General features: G+C 38.7%; 1 protein-coding gene across 1 annotated transcript; it reads left to right on the plus strand.

The window, feature by feature from the left end:
- On the plus strand, nucleotides 11,226-13,359 carry LOC109128729. The gene is made up of 2 exons (XM_019235582.1): nucleotides 11,226-11,302; nucleotides 13,200-13,359. Exons 1-2 carry the CDS (start codon nucleotides 11,226-11,228, stop codon nucleotides 13,357-13,359), a joined length of 237 nt encoding a protein of 78 aa, XP_019091127.1.

A 14,013-nucleotide genomic window follows, 5' to 3' on the forward strand; every position in this document is an offset into this window, starting at 1 on the left:
GGGGGGGGGGGGGGGAGTTTGGTGGTCATGGTGCTACCTTTCCTCTTAACAGAAAGGGGGGGGGGGGATTCAGTGTGGCCTAAGCCTCTGTACAGGGCTAAGTACAGTTCGAGTGAGATGAGAAGCCAGGATCGCGATTGTGAGAATACGGTGACTGATGGGACTAGCGGTTCTAAGATGGACTTGGAAGTGGAGGTTCCTCAATATACTGGGGAGGGTAATGATATGCTGGTTTTGGATTTTGAGGAGGATACTGATGATTTGCTTGAAGATGGCGAGTTTCCAGAGGGTGATATTTCAGGGATTGCGGTTTCTGGTCAGGGTATGAGTGATGAGGCTTTGGCGGGTAATGGTGATGCGGATGTAGATGGTCATAAGCAAGGTATCTCTCTCTCTTCTACTCTGCATGAGTTGGCTATGGGTGCTATTGATTTAGGAAAGAAAGGTGATCATGTTAAAAAAGGGGTTAATGGTTCTAGGAGAGTTGCATTGTCATTGGCTTCACCAGGAAAACGCTTACTTGCTAAGGCTTTATCTAAACCTGCAAGTGCAGGTAACAAGCAGAAAGTGGTGGGGAAACAGGGGATCAATACATTGAATGGTAAGCCGCCTGGTGGTGGTCGTCAAGTTAAGAAAGGGATGGGGACCCTCTTCCGCCGTATATGTTTATACTTTGTACAGAGGTTTTGATTGCTAAAAAGGCGGAACGGGAGAATAAGATTACTGGTATCTTGCTAGCTCGGGATTGTCCTACTATCTCGCATATGTTGTTTGTTGATGATACTCTATTTTTTTTGTAAAGCAGAGGTGAATGAATGTAGTATGGTTATGGCAATAATAGGGAAATATGGAAAAGCTTCGAGGCAAGAGGTTAATGTGGAGAAGTCTTCTATCATGTTTGGTAAGCAAGTCCTGTCTGAGATACGAACTCAGTTAAAATCAGTCATTGGTATCTCCAAAGAAGACGGCATGGGTTCTTACTTGGGTATTCTAGAAAATCTTCAGGGATCGCGAACTAAGGTTTTCAGTTACGTGCATGATCGCCTCGATGATCGTGTAAACAGCTGGTCTGCAAAATATTTATCGAAAGATGGAAAGGAAGTCATGATTAAATCAGTTGTGTTGGCTCTCCCAACTCATGTTATGTCATATTACAAACTACCGCAGGAACTGACGTCTAAATTAACTAGTGCTATTGCACTTTTTTGTGGAATTCTAATGATAAGGCACGTGGTTTGTATTAGGTCGCTTGAGAAAAAATGTGTAAGGATAAGTGTGAAGGAGGTTTGGGTTTCCGTGCCCTCGAGCAATTTAATGATGCAATGTTAGCTAAGCATAATTGGCGGTTAATTCATTATCCATCCTCCCTTATGGCTCGGGTAATGCAGGGCAGATATTTTCAGATTAAACAACCCCTAATGGCCAAAAAACCATACTCTCCCTCCTTTGCTTGGCGGAGTATCTATTCAACAAAGGGTTTAGTGGAACAAGGGGCAAGGTGGGTGATAGGATCTGGATGCAATATCTCGGTAATAAACCACAGCCAGCTAATGGTCGAGGGGAAGAGCTACATCCTAATCTAATGGTCAACCATTTGATTAATCCAATCACTAAGGATTGACATTTGCCTATCTTAGAGGAGTTCATGGATCCCGAAGATGTTCAGATAATTCGGAGTATGGCAATCAGTACATCCCTTAAACCGGATAGGTTGATTTGGCATTATACTAAATCAGGGAAATATTCGGTCAAGTCAGGGTATCGGCTTGCACGAGAGTTAATTACGGAAGTTGAGATCGGACTGACGTATTCGATCGTTAGGGCCCATGATTGGAAACTTGAAGTTCCCCCGAAAATTCAACATTTTTTGGCAGATAACTTCTGGTACTCTCCCTGTGTTGGAACGGCTTGCTCATCAAGGTGTACGGTGTGATTCCTTGTGTAAACGCTGTAATTCTGAGGTTGAAACTATAAATCATGCTCTTTTTGAGTGTCCTCGCTCGTGTAGGATATGGGATTTGTCTCCGGTTTCGCTAATTCCCGATGGTTTCCCCTATGGATCAGTCTATTCGAATTTAGATTTTATTTTTTGGAGGGCATCATCCCAATCGGGTGTCTCGGATATCGGTTTCAGGTTACCATGGGTTTTATCGTCAATTTGGAAGGATAGGAATAAAAAGGTTTTCCAGGGTACAGAGGGAGAGCCAATCGATATTATTAACCAGGCGGCGAATGATAAACTTTTATGGGAGGAAGCCAAATCCTTTTCCGCGGGAGCTTTGAATCTTTCAGGGAAGTTCAAGAATCTTCTTCCCTCTGTCAGGTTCATGGATCCTGGAAGGGTTCAGACCCTTTTACCGGCTTGGGTTGGTGGTACTGTAATAGTGAAGATGCGACATTACTTTTGGGAGCGCGATGTCTGAGACGAAGCCCTTCACCCCTTTACTCGGAGTTACTTGCTTTGATTTGGACTATGGAATCCATCCTAGCGGTTGGTGTTGACTGTCAAAATTATGAGACTGACTGTGCAGAGCTAACTGCGATGGTGCAATCCTCAGAAGAGTGGCCCGCCTTCTCCGATCCTCCTTCCCTTCTTTTACTCTTACATGGATTCCATGATCGTCTAACGAGAGGGCAGATTGTCTTGCTCGTTCTTCAAGAACTTTAAATTCAGAACTATCTTTTGTAAACTCCTATCCTCCGACTTGGATAACCAATCTTGAAGTTATTTTCTAATTATTAATGTTTGGTTGACAAAAATAAAATTGGAATTCTAAACTATTTACAACTCTATACCATTGACATTTTGCAAGTATATTTTGTAAAAAAAAAATTTGAGTTAAACTATTTACAATCTTATGCCATTGACATTTATTGTTTATTAAGAAAATTATAAACTAATATTTATCATATTTAACAAATTTCCTAAAATCACTTCCTAATAAAGCCCAATTACCATTTTCCAATTTCCTTCTCTCCTTTCATCCTTATATGATTTTATTTTATTTTTAATAATTATTTTATTACATAAAGCATATGTATAATAAAAATACAAGTTTTCGCATATGTTTCAGTTTGATTTTTTTAAAACAGACGTATATTACTCAATCAAATTTTTCAAAAAAATGTATGTATAACTTTCTCATCATTTAGACAATGTTTCAAAACTATTATAAATAGGACTAATATGTTTAAAGGACCGAGTTATATGGCAGGACGGTTTGGATAGATATTAAGATCAAATTAAAATATTATTAATTTGGTTCTACAACGAGGATATATCATCATTTTATTATTTTCTTAACACTACCAATATTAAAATATTATACATATTTAAAATAATTAAATTATGATTATGTAAAATAACAAATTGACTTGCAGTATATATACTACGGGTTAAATCTTAGAATTAACAATCAACTATAACTATATAAATACAATCTTAAACATCAAATAAAACAAATAAATTAACTAACAATTCTAATTTTAAATTTAATAAAGTCATGCGGTGTACCGCGAGTTAAAATCTAATTGTATGAACAAAATTTAAAGATTAAGTAGAAAAGAAACATAGGTACATGGTGGAAGTAAAATTAGAGATTTAGTTTTTTACAGATTTTTTTGTTCAGTTTTTTTTCTTTACAAAATATTTTTTTTGAGATAAAAAGTTTCTTAATTAAATTATGTAAAAATCTAGGTGGCATAATTTTATTAGTCATATGACGAATATAAAAGATACTATATGCACCTAAAAAAAAAGACAAAAGTGCTTAAAATGGAAGTATCAACTAATAACATACAAAGAGAGTTATTTACAATTTGTACATGGCAACAGGGATAATATTATATTTCACGGCCGAACTTGTTTAATAAAAAAACTAAAGTTTTCCCAAATTATACGTGCTCCTCTCGTGTTTATATAAATGATTTAGACGTTTAATTAATGGAATATTTTTAAAAATACTTTTTTTTATTTCATTTTTCAAAAAAAAATTTATATTGTCTATTTTTAAAATACTTCATTCTAATATACAAAATAACTAAATTCTAAACCCTAAATCTCAAATACTAACCCTACCTCCTTAAAGATATATCTTAAATATAAAATAAAAAACTTAAATCTAAAAACAAATTATAAAAATTAATTTAACATATTTTAATTATATAAAAGAGAGAAAATTCAAAAATTCAAAAAAAGATATTTTTGAAAAAGAGTATCTGAAAAATTGTATTTTTAACAAATTCTCTTTATTAAAATCATGTGTAAGTTTAGTGTTGTATTAATAAGGTGATAATCCTAAATTTCTAATATTATTTCACTAAAAGAAAACAGCCGCAAACCGACGGCCATATCTGTCGGCACCCCGTCGGGAACGACCATAACCAACGAAATACAGACAGCATCAATCTGTCGGTTCTAGAGCGTCGGGAATTTTAATTTTGTCGGGAATCCATCAGAAATCTCTGATAGATTACCGACGGAATATTATTCCGACGGATTAACAACGATTTTTGTTCCCGACGAAATGGCGGCAGATAATAAGCAACGGACATTAATGACTTCCCGACAGATAAATTCCCGACGAATTCTAAACAACTCTATCAACGGTTTTTCGACAATTAAAACGATCAATTTCTCTGTTTTTCTGACGTAATCTCGACGGATGGTTAATGTTTTATTAAAAATAGAAAATAAAACTTATCCCAATAGGTCAATTGGTGAAACGCCTGGCGCACCAATAACATACTAGTGGATTGGGATATCCACAGTGATGGGTTAGGATCGATGCCCTGCAGGGCCAGCTTGGAGTCCGTTTGGGACGGCTAGCGGGATCCACGGACGGTCTATTGGGGCAGCTAGCGGAGGGCTAGTGGGGTCCGTTGATCTTAAGTAACACTAAACATCAAAGAGATGAATGGTACTAAGCATAAAGCATGGATATGCTTAAATGAGAACTGAGTAAGACTATTGCACCATAAAGCATATTATCAACTAAAAACATTATTGATAACATCTATCTTAGGGCAATGAGATAGTGCATATTTAAGATCCCATACCTGTAAATCCTTTTGTGATAGCGTAAGTAACCCAGACAGTTTTTTCCTCAGCATTACCTTTATCTTTTCCTCGATATACCTGTGTAAAAAAACTGAAAAAGTAAGTAGGTTTGCTATATCAAGGAGACTAGATGGTGTGGTAGCGGAAGCTAAAGAACAGGGGTGAGAGTACTCCTCTCAGTGCTAAGCAACGCAAAGCTCTTTGGCAATTAAGATTGCCTATTTTTTTTGGCTTTTATTGATTTTTTTATGCCAAAAACTGAATACAAAAGATGATGAGAGCTCCTTATAAAGGAGATGCAAATGTTTATACTTGGAATAAAGAAATTAGAAAACACCCTTCTAATCCTAAGAATAAGGATATAACCTTATAAAAACAAAACAGCAAAGATCCTAATAAATCCCAAAACCGACATAAATGACAAACACGTAAAAACCCAAGAAGTGTTTGTCACGCTTCGAACCTCATGTGCTACATCAGGTCTCCCCAGGTGGGAGAGGATTCGACCACAAATCCGGATCGTCGTTATCTCCTCGGTAAGGTGACAAGTTTTTGACGTTGAACACATTATGGGTTTTCGTATGATCAGGCAACCAGACACGATACGCATTAGGATTAATGCGCTCAAGAACTTCCACAGGTCCAATTTTCCGGGACTTGAGCTTGTTATACTCATGTAACGACATACAATCATTTGTGATAACCACCCAAACAAGATCGTCGGGAGCGAACAAAACCTCTCGCTGCTTCTTATCAGCCGATGCTTTGTAACTAGCGGCGGACTTCTCCAAATTAGCATGCGCCTGTGCGTGGACGGCCTGTAAATCCTCAAAGAAGTCGACAGCTCCACCATGGAGGCGAGTTTTTTCAGGTAATGTCGTGAGGTCCAAAGGTCCACGCGGAACCAAGCCATACACAACACGAAAAGGACTAAACCCCAAACTCCGATTGACTGCATGGTTGTGAGCAAAGTCAGCCTGACAGAGCTTAGCATCCCAACCTTTAATGTGATCACCCACTAAGCAACGCAAGAGACTGCCCAATGAATGATTCGTCACCTCCGTTTGACCATCTGTCTGCGGGTGATAGGTGGTACTCATGGCGAGACCATTCCCGAGCAGCATCCACAACAATCGCCAAAATTTACTAAGGAACCTGGTGTCACGATCAGAGACAATAGAAGACGGCAACCCATGATGCGGTATATCTTGTGAAAAAACAACACAGCCACACTCACTGCATCGGTAGTCTTCATACACGGAATAAAATGAGCCATCTTTGGAAAATGATCAACGACCACAAAAATGGAGTCGTTGCCCCGTTGCGTCCGGGGAAGCCCCAAGACAAAGTCCATACTTACATCGGTCCAAGGTTGTGTTGGAATAGGAATGGGAAGATACAAACCGGCGTTAGACGCTTTACCCTTCGAGACTTGACATGTATGGCACCGCTCAACATAACGTCCATCATCACGTCACATGGAGGGCCAAAAGTAAGAAGCCACAGCCAATTGCAACGTTTGACCACGTTCGACATGACCCTCGTGATGCAACTCCCGAACAATTTGGAGACGTAAGCTACAGTCAGGGACACAAAGACGCAAACCTTTAAAGAGGTACCCATCATGAAGAACATAGTCAGTGTTGAGGATTTGTTGAAAATCGAGGAGGATACGCCCAAAAAAAGGATCTGTAGCATACAAATCTGCAAACGATGCAAACCCGGGAACAGAAGTGTGCATGGTCGTAAGCAGACCATGACGACGACTAAGGGCATCATCCGCCCGATTAGTCTTACCCGATTGATGGCGAATGGTGAAGGTAAATTGTTGGAGAAAAGCGATCCACGACGCATGGCGAGAAAATACTTTAGCTTGACTATCCAAATGACGAAGAGCTTCGTGATCCGTAAATAGCACAAATTTGCGGTGAACAAGATAGTGTCGCCAATGCTTGATTGCTTGGACTGTAACGACCTTGAGCACCAGAAAGCTTCTCACTATAACAAGCAATGGGTCGACCAAGCTGGCTTAAAACAACACCAATACCAAGCTTTGACGCATCACAGTGGAGTTCAAAGGCAAGTGTGAAATCCGGCAAAACCAAAATAGGAGCAGAGGTTAACTTTTCTTTAATGAGTTGAAAAGCTTCAGTAGCGTCTGGAGTCCACTCAAATCTCCCCTCCTTCGTACAATTAGTAATTGGGGCCATGATTGTGCTGAAATGGTGGACAAAACGTCTATAAAAAGAAGCTAACCCGTGAAAACTGTGGACTTCTGTCAAATTCTTTGGAATCGGCCAAGAGCGGACCGCTTCAACCTTTGAAGAATCCACAGCCAATGCTTTGTCGGAGACCACATAACCAAGGAAGAGGACCTCTCAGACGGCAAACTGACATTTTTGTTTACCCGCAAACAATTTCTCCTAACAAAGAACGAGCAACACGTCCCGCAAGTACTGGCAATGCTCCGGTACAGACTTACTAAAGATCAAAATGTCGTCAAAGTAGACAACAACAAATTTCCCGATGAATGGTCGAAGAGCATGGTTCATGACTCGCATAAACGTACTGGGAGCATTGGACAAGCCAAAAGGCATGACTAACCATTCGAACAGTCCCTCATGTGTTTTAAATGCTGTCTTCCACTCATCACCTGGACGAATTCTTATTTGGTGGTACCCGCTTTTCAAGTCAATCTTGGAAAATATTGTAGCGTTACCGATCTGATCCAGCAGATCATCTAGGCGAGGAATGGGAAACCGATAGCAGACTGTAATTTTGTTAATAGTGCGACTATCAACACACATCCTCTATGAACCGTCTTTTTTGGGAATGAGTAATGCAGGAACAGCACAAGGGCTAAGGCTTTCGCGGATGTGACCTTTCTGAAGAAGTTCTTCTACTTGACGTCGTAACTCTTTATGTTCATGCGGACTCATCTTGTAGTGTGGATGATTTGGCAGTGAGGCACTCGGGATGAGGTCAATCTGGTGTTGGATATTGCGTAGCAGGGGAAGAGCAGTAGGAAGTTCAGCAGGGAAGACATCATCAAACTCGCGGAGAACAGCTGTGAGCTGAGGGTCAATGCTTGATGAGGCGACGTGCAGAGAAGACTTGGATATCAAGGCAAATACAATGCCCTCCTTCTGCAACTCGGCATCGAATGTAGCAAAGGAATAAAATGTTGTATGTTTGGTAGAGGACGGAACAGGCGTCGGATCCAGTGTCAACTTCGGCGGGTCTGGTGGAGATGGCAGTGCGTGTTCTTTGGACGGTAAGAGAAGAATCTGTTGAATTTCCCATATGAAGCTATAAGTGTTTTAAGCTCCATCATGAATAATTTTCCTATCAAACTCCCATGGTCTTCCGAGCAAGACATGACTTACATCCATTGGAGCAATGTCACAATAAGTGCGATCCCGATAATAATCTCAGATAGAAAGAGGTACCAATGCTCGCTGAGTAATACGCATACCGACACCCTCAGTCAACCAACCAAGATTATACGGAGCTGGATGTGGTTCTCGAGTCAGTCCCAACTTGTCTACGGCAGCTTCGGCAATAACATTACGAGAGCTGCCCGAGTCGATAATGAAACTGCAAATGCGGCCACAAATAGTACAGGAGGAGCGAAATATGTAGTTACGAAGCCATTGAGAGTCTTGACGGTGTGGAGCGACACAAGATCGCGTGATGAACAATAAGTGTCCCTGATCGCCGTGAGTACGTTTGATGTCGTTAACGTCTGTATGTTCTTCTTCTCCCAACGAGTCATAAGTTGTGTCGTAGTCATCACCCTCAATTGAATCATCTAACAAAAGACCTCGATGAGACTGGTGGGGGCATGCAGTTTGGCGGTGTCCAGGTTCTGTGCAGGCATAATAACGCAAGGCCAGAGGACGTGTGGAACGTTGCACAGGTTGTTCGTCGGATGGCGTGTTGCCAACTGGCATTGGGGAAGCATCGTGACTATCTTTTGAGGCGGACACTGAAGTCTGTTGTCTTGTATTAAAAGAATCGTTAATGACAACATCTCCATCAACAAGAGATGGTACAATACCCAATGGATTGATCTTCTTGAAATCTTGAGGATCATAATTTTCTCAAAATCAAAGAACCCTAATTTTCTCAAATCAAAGAACACTAATTTCTAAATCCTTAAACAAAAATTGATTCAAAAATATGATCAAACTACCATGGGAAAGAGATTGGGTGGAGCAGTTTCTTCCAGAACGATATGCTTCGTAGTCCGTGTGAAAAAAAAAAAAAGAAATATTACAGTTATACAAAAATACAAAAACTTAATAAAACATCAATTGAATACCCATATAAATCGTAACAAATAGATCTAAACCCAATTCTTAAAATTGAAAAAGCAAAATCATAGTATTACATATTACAACCCCTTAATCTGACATAAAGAACACCTAATCTAACATAATTGAACCCACAATCTTTACTTTTTGAATCAGCCGCCGATACTGAAACCAAATTGCAAATCCTAAATCTAACATATATGGGAGAAAAGGCTAAAAATATCACATAGTTGAGTGGTTGTGGTTGATATGAGGAACAAAATCTTTGATTAAGAAGAGAGAAAGAGCGAGAAACGGGAAAAAGAAGAAGTGAATAGGTGAGGAAGAAGAAGTGAGTCAACTAGGGTGAGAAGAGAAGAGAAATTTTTTTTGTGGTTAAGAAGAAAAGATTTTGTGGTTATTAACCCAAATTAATTAAATAACCTTTCCCGCAATATCCAAAAAATTTGAGATAATATATTTCCCGGGGTAAATTTTGCGTTTATCCAACGGAATCCTGACGGAAACTTTTTATTTTTTCATTATCCCTGACAGTTTCCCGACGGTTCTATGAAAAAAGTTCAAAAACATCATATATAGGGTGAAAAATTTTCTTTCCTACTCAATTACCATTACAATAAGTATACTACATAGCTTGCAAATCTATTTTATTAAAAAATATATATATAAAAAAAAGAATTTTAAAATTTAGTCATTCACAACATTCAAACTCTTAAGCAACATTCTAAGTGTATATAGAAACACTTATGATGAAATCATGTTAAATTTTGAAAATTTAATCTTATAGTAGCATAATAGACCAAAACTGATTGTAAGTGTTTTAAGCCTTAAGAAATAGTGTTTGTGAATGTGTTAAGTTATAAAGTTTCATATTTCAATACCCTATACCCTAAACCCATCAAAGTTCTGTCTGTAATCTGTGGAAATGTACCTGATTCCTTTCCAACGGATTCTAAAACACGTGTTAAATGCAGTAAAATTCATAAATCCGAGGAAACTCGTAAGGCCGTTGGAAATCCGTCGTGACTTCCCGACAGATTATCAATAGACTTATGATTTTTTTTAGGTTTTTTAATTTTTATAATTAATTTTCTAAATTATTGTCAACTAAAGACCGATGGATCACTGACAATTTTCAAAAGACTTTAATAATGGTAACATATGACCGGCGGAATAACGACGGTGTTCCGACGAAACTTTCTAACGGACGTTGTCTGTTAGGATTCTGTCGGGATATGGTCCAGAATTACAAACAGACTAAATCCCGTTGGTATTGTCCGACGGATTACTAACAGATTACAATGGTTCAAATCTCGTCGTATATCAGTCGAAAATCTGTCAGAAATACCTGACGGGATTCCGCTCGTCGGGAATTCCGTCGGATATCGCCTTGTTTTCTTGTAGTGATTTGTATGTACAAATATAGAATCGAGTTTTCTTTCATATGCATGTATCCCTACTAAAAGTGTGTAAAGATGATGGTTTTCTCCCAATAAACATATAATTAAATAGAAGAAAAAAAAAAAAAAAAAAAAAATTTNCCTCATCTCTCTCTCTAAACATTCTGATACATTTTCTCTAGACATCACACAATTATTCTAGACATTGTATTGGTTTCTTTTCTTCTATACACCCAATTGTTTGATTCATTAATTAATACACTAAGTACAATTATGCCTAATTTGGCTGGCTACCTAAGAGAGGGTTTATTGAACAGAGGGTTTATTAGGATATGTCAAAAACATACTACTATATACCAGTGTATCTAGGAGTTAATTTGTTCAAATCACAATTCATAGCTACTTACTAAATCTCTTTCTCCCCCTACTTAACAATAAACGTGAAAATTAATGGGAGGTCACGGGAAAAAGAAGTCGTCATCATCTTTTTCGGTTATCAAATCATTGTTTTTGTGTTGTTCAAAGGACCCATCATTTGTTTGGCCTTGGTGGCGGTCCTTTTTAGGACATTTGTTTAGCCTTGGTGGCGGTCCTGTTTAGGACATTTGTTTGGCCTTGGTGGCGGTCCTTTTTAGGACATTTGTTTGGCCTTGGTGGCGGTCCTGTTTAGGACACTTGTTTGGCCTAGCGGTCCTTTTTGGGCAGAGAGATGATCCTTGTGTGGTCATGAGGTATTCCCGTGAGGGGATATGTGGTTGGTAGGGCATCGTGTTGTCTTACGCGAGCCACGGGAAGGAAACCTGGATAGGGATAGGACTCAGACGTGTTCAGAATTGTTTGCCCGCGACTCTTGGGGGACTTAGGTCCTCCTAGTACCGTCATATTCTAGGACTTTGTGGCTTGGGAGTATGGCTGGTATATCGACTTCGGATGATGATCCGGGGGCGCGCTGTAGGGTGGCAACCTGAGAGACGAGTATTGGGCTCCCTTATATACATTATGGTATGCAGGCTTAGGCCCGATGAGGAGCCAATATTATGGCATGCAAACTTCGGTCTGATGAGGAGCCAATAAAAACTCAAGGTTTAGGCCTGTGAGTAAAAAGGAGAGTCCAAAAGTCGAGAGCAAATAATGCCTGGAACGTGAGTCTATCGCCTAGAGGTGACCTTCTATAGATCGATCGAAGGAGTGCGGGCCGTGGAGACGGTAGCACGGGAGTCCTTGGCCGAGTGTTGTTCGAGATTTTAGGACGAATCTAAATTGGTGGGGGAGAATTGTAACATCCGCGAACCGAAATCCCGGTTTAGGGATTGCATTGGTCGATGCAAGGTCCAGTTTTCTGCGGACGAGTTAAGTTAAACGCTGCGTTTTGGGTTAGGAAAACCCTTAACTCGAGTTTTGTCTCATTAGTCGTGTTTAGCCGCTTTTGAGACAAAAGAAAAGAGAGAAAGCGTTCCTGTAGAGATCTGTAGTTGGGATCGTTGTAGGAGCTTCCTAGAAGCGTTGTTTTGCTTGTTTGAGGTTCAGATTCTTCTTGGCAAGGTAAGTGCAGGACCATGGCTTATCTAAGCTAGAGAACTCTTTAATCTGCTTGTTGTGTGATGTTAGACTTGTTAGATCGTTGGTTTGGACGTTAGGAAGCTTTCTTGTGGCTTGGGATCGAGTCTTGTGGTTGCAGGAACGAAGATCCGGCGAGAAGCTTCAGGGAAAACACGATGCTTGGCATTGCGTCGGTCGATGCATATCTTGCGTCGGTCGATGCAAGTGCGAGAACGGCGCGTAAAACTCTAGGGTTTTCGTGTTATGTCGAGCATGCGTCGGTCGATGCGGATTGGGTGTCGGTCGATGCAAGTGTAACTTGCATCGGTCGATGCAACTTCTGTGTCGGTCGCTACATCCCCATGTGGTGACGGTCGATGCATGCTGGTGTTGGTCGATGCAGAGTCCTGGTTTGTTGTTTGTTGTTTGTTGATTGTTGTTTGATGGTTAGAGATGACTCTATTGCTTGTGTGTATAGCCCAGTAGATGGGAAGATTGCCTTACTGAGTGTTTATTAAATACTCATGCATTGCAATATGTGTTTGTGGTGCAGGTAAAGGCAAAGTGTGATCGTGGAATCAAGGCAATGAAGAGGAGGATGTTCTAGGGACTCGGTTTGATGTTGTCTGGCTTTGCTAAGTTGCTAGAGTTGGGTCATTAGAAACATTGTTAGGTTGATGATTCTATGATTCCTGTTATTTGGTTATTGGTTATGTTGAATATTGGTAATTTATATTGATTGGATATTTATTGGTATTGTTATTTCCGCTGCTGATTGTGATTGTGATTAGGTGGCTAGTGAGTATGGGACCATTAGTTATAGTTTATTCTATTATATTATATTTATTATTTATTTATTATTTAAAAAAACCGGGTCCAATCATTTCAAGACAATTGGAACGAAGATAAAGTGAGCAATGTTAGACCAAGAATCATGACCACCGACGATGATGGATGTTCTTGGATTGCTGAGCCTTGTATTGATAGGGGGGCCACAGCTTTTATTGCTAAGTTTCACGATAATCCAGTACAAGATCCTGAATAGAAGACTATTGCTCCGATCCTTAAGATGTAATATATAATATATATCAGGTTTTTTCAAACTTTAGATGTGACATCTGGCATTCTTTTTTTGCTTGTTACTTTATATTAATTTAAAGTTTGATCCTTTAAATTTATTTTAATTTTTACAATTTGTAAATTTTTCACTAATTTTCCTTTAAATTTCTTTATTTTTCGTTTATCAAATCTTTAATTATTTTTTGTTTTTTTATGTAGTATTATTTTATAGCAAAAATCTCTATAGTTTACTTTTGTTAAAGAAAAAGTAATATATTTTACAAGAATAAATTTATTTTAATTTATACAATTTGTAAATTCTTCACTAATTTTCCTTTAAATTTCTTTACTTTTCGTTTACCAAATCTTTAATTATTTTTGGTTTTATATTTAATATTATTTCGTAGCAAAAATCTCTATAGTTTACTTTTGTTAAAGAAAAAGTACTATATTTTATAAGAATATATTTATTCTATTTTGTTTTTACGATAGATAAATTCCTCACTATTTTTTTTATCACAACCGTAACTTTATTAATTAACTATTTTAATCGGTTTTCACATGTCAATATGTACTATATATTAAACTATAATAAAGTAAATTTCTGAGAAATTGTCATTTGGCACCACTCTATGGTTTA

Source organism: Camelina sativa, chromosome 14 (genome assembly GCF_000633955.1).
Source record: "Camelina sativa cultivar DH55 chromosome 14, Cs, whole genome shotgun sequence".
NCBI classification, from domain to species: Eukaryota; Viridiplantae; Streptophyta; class Magnoliopsida; order Brassicales; family Brassicaceae; genus Camelina; species Camelina sativa.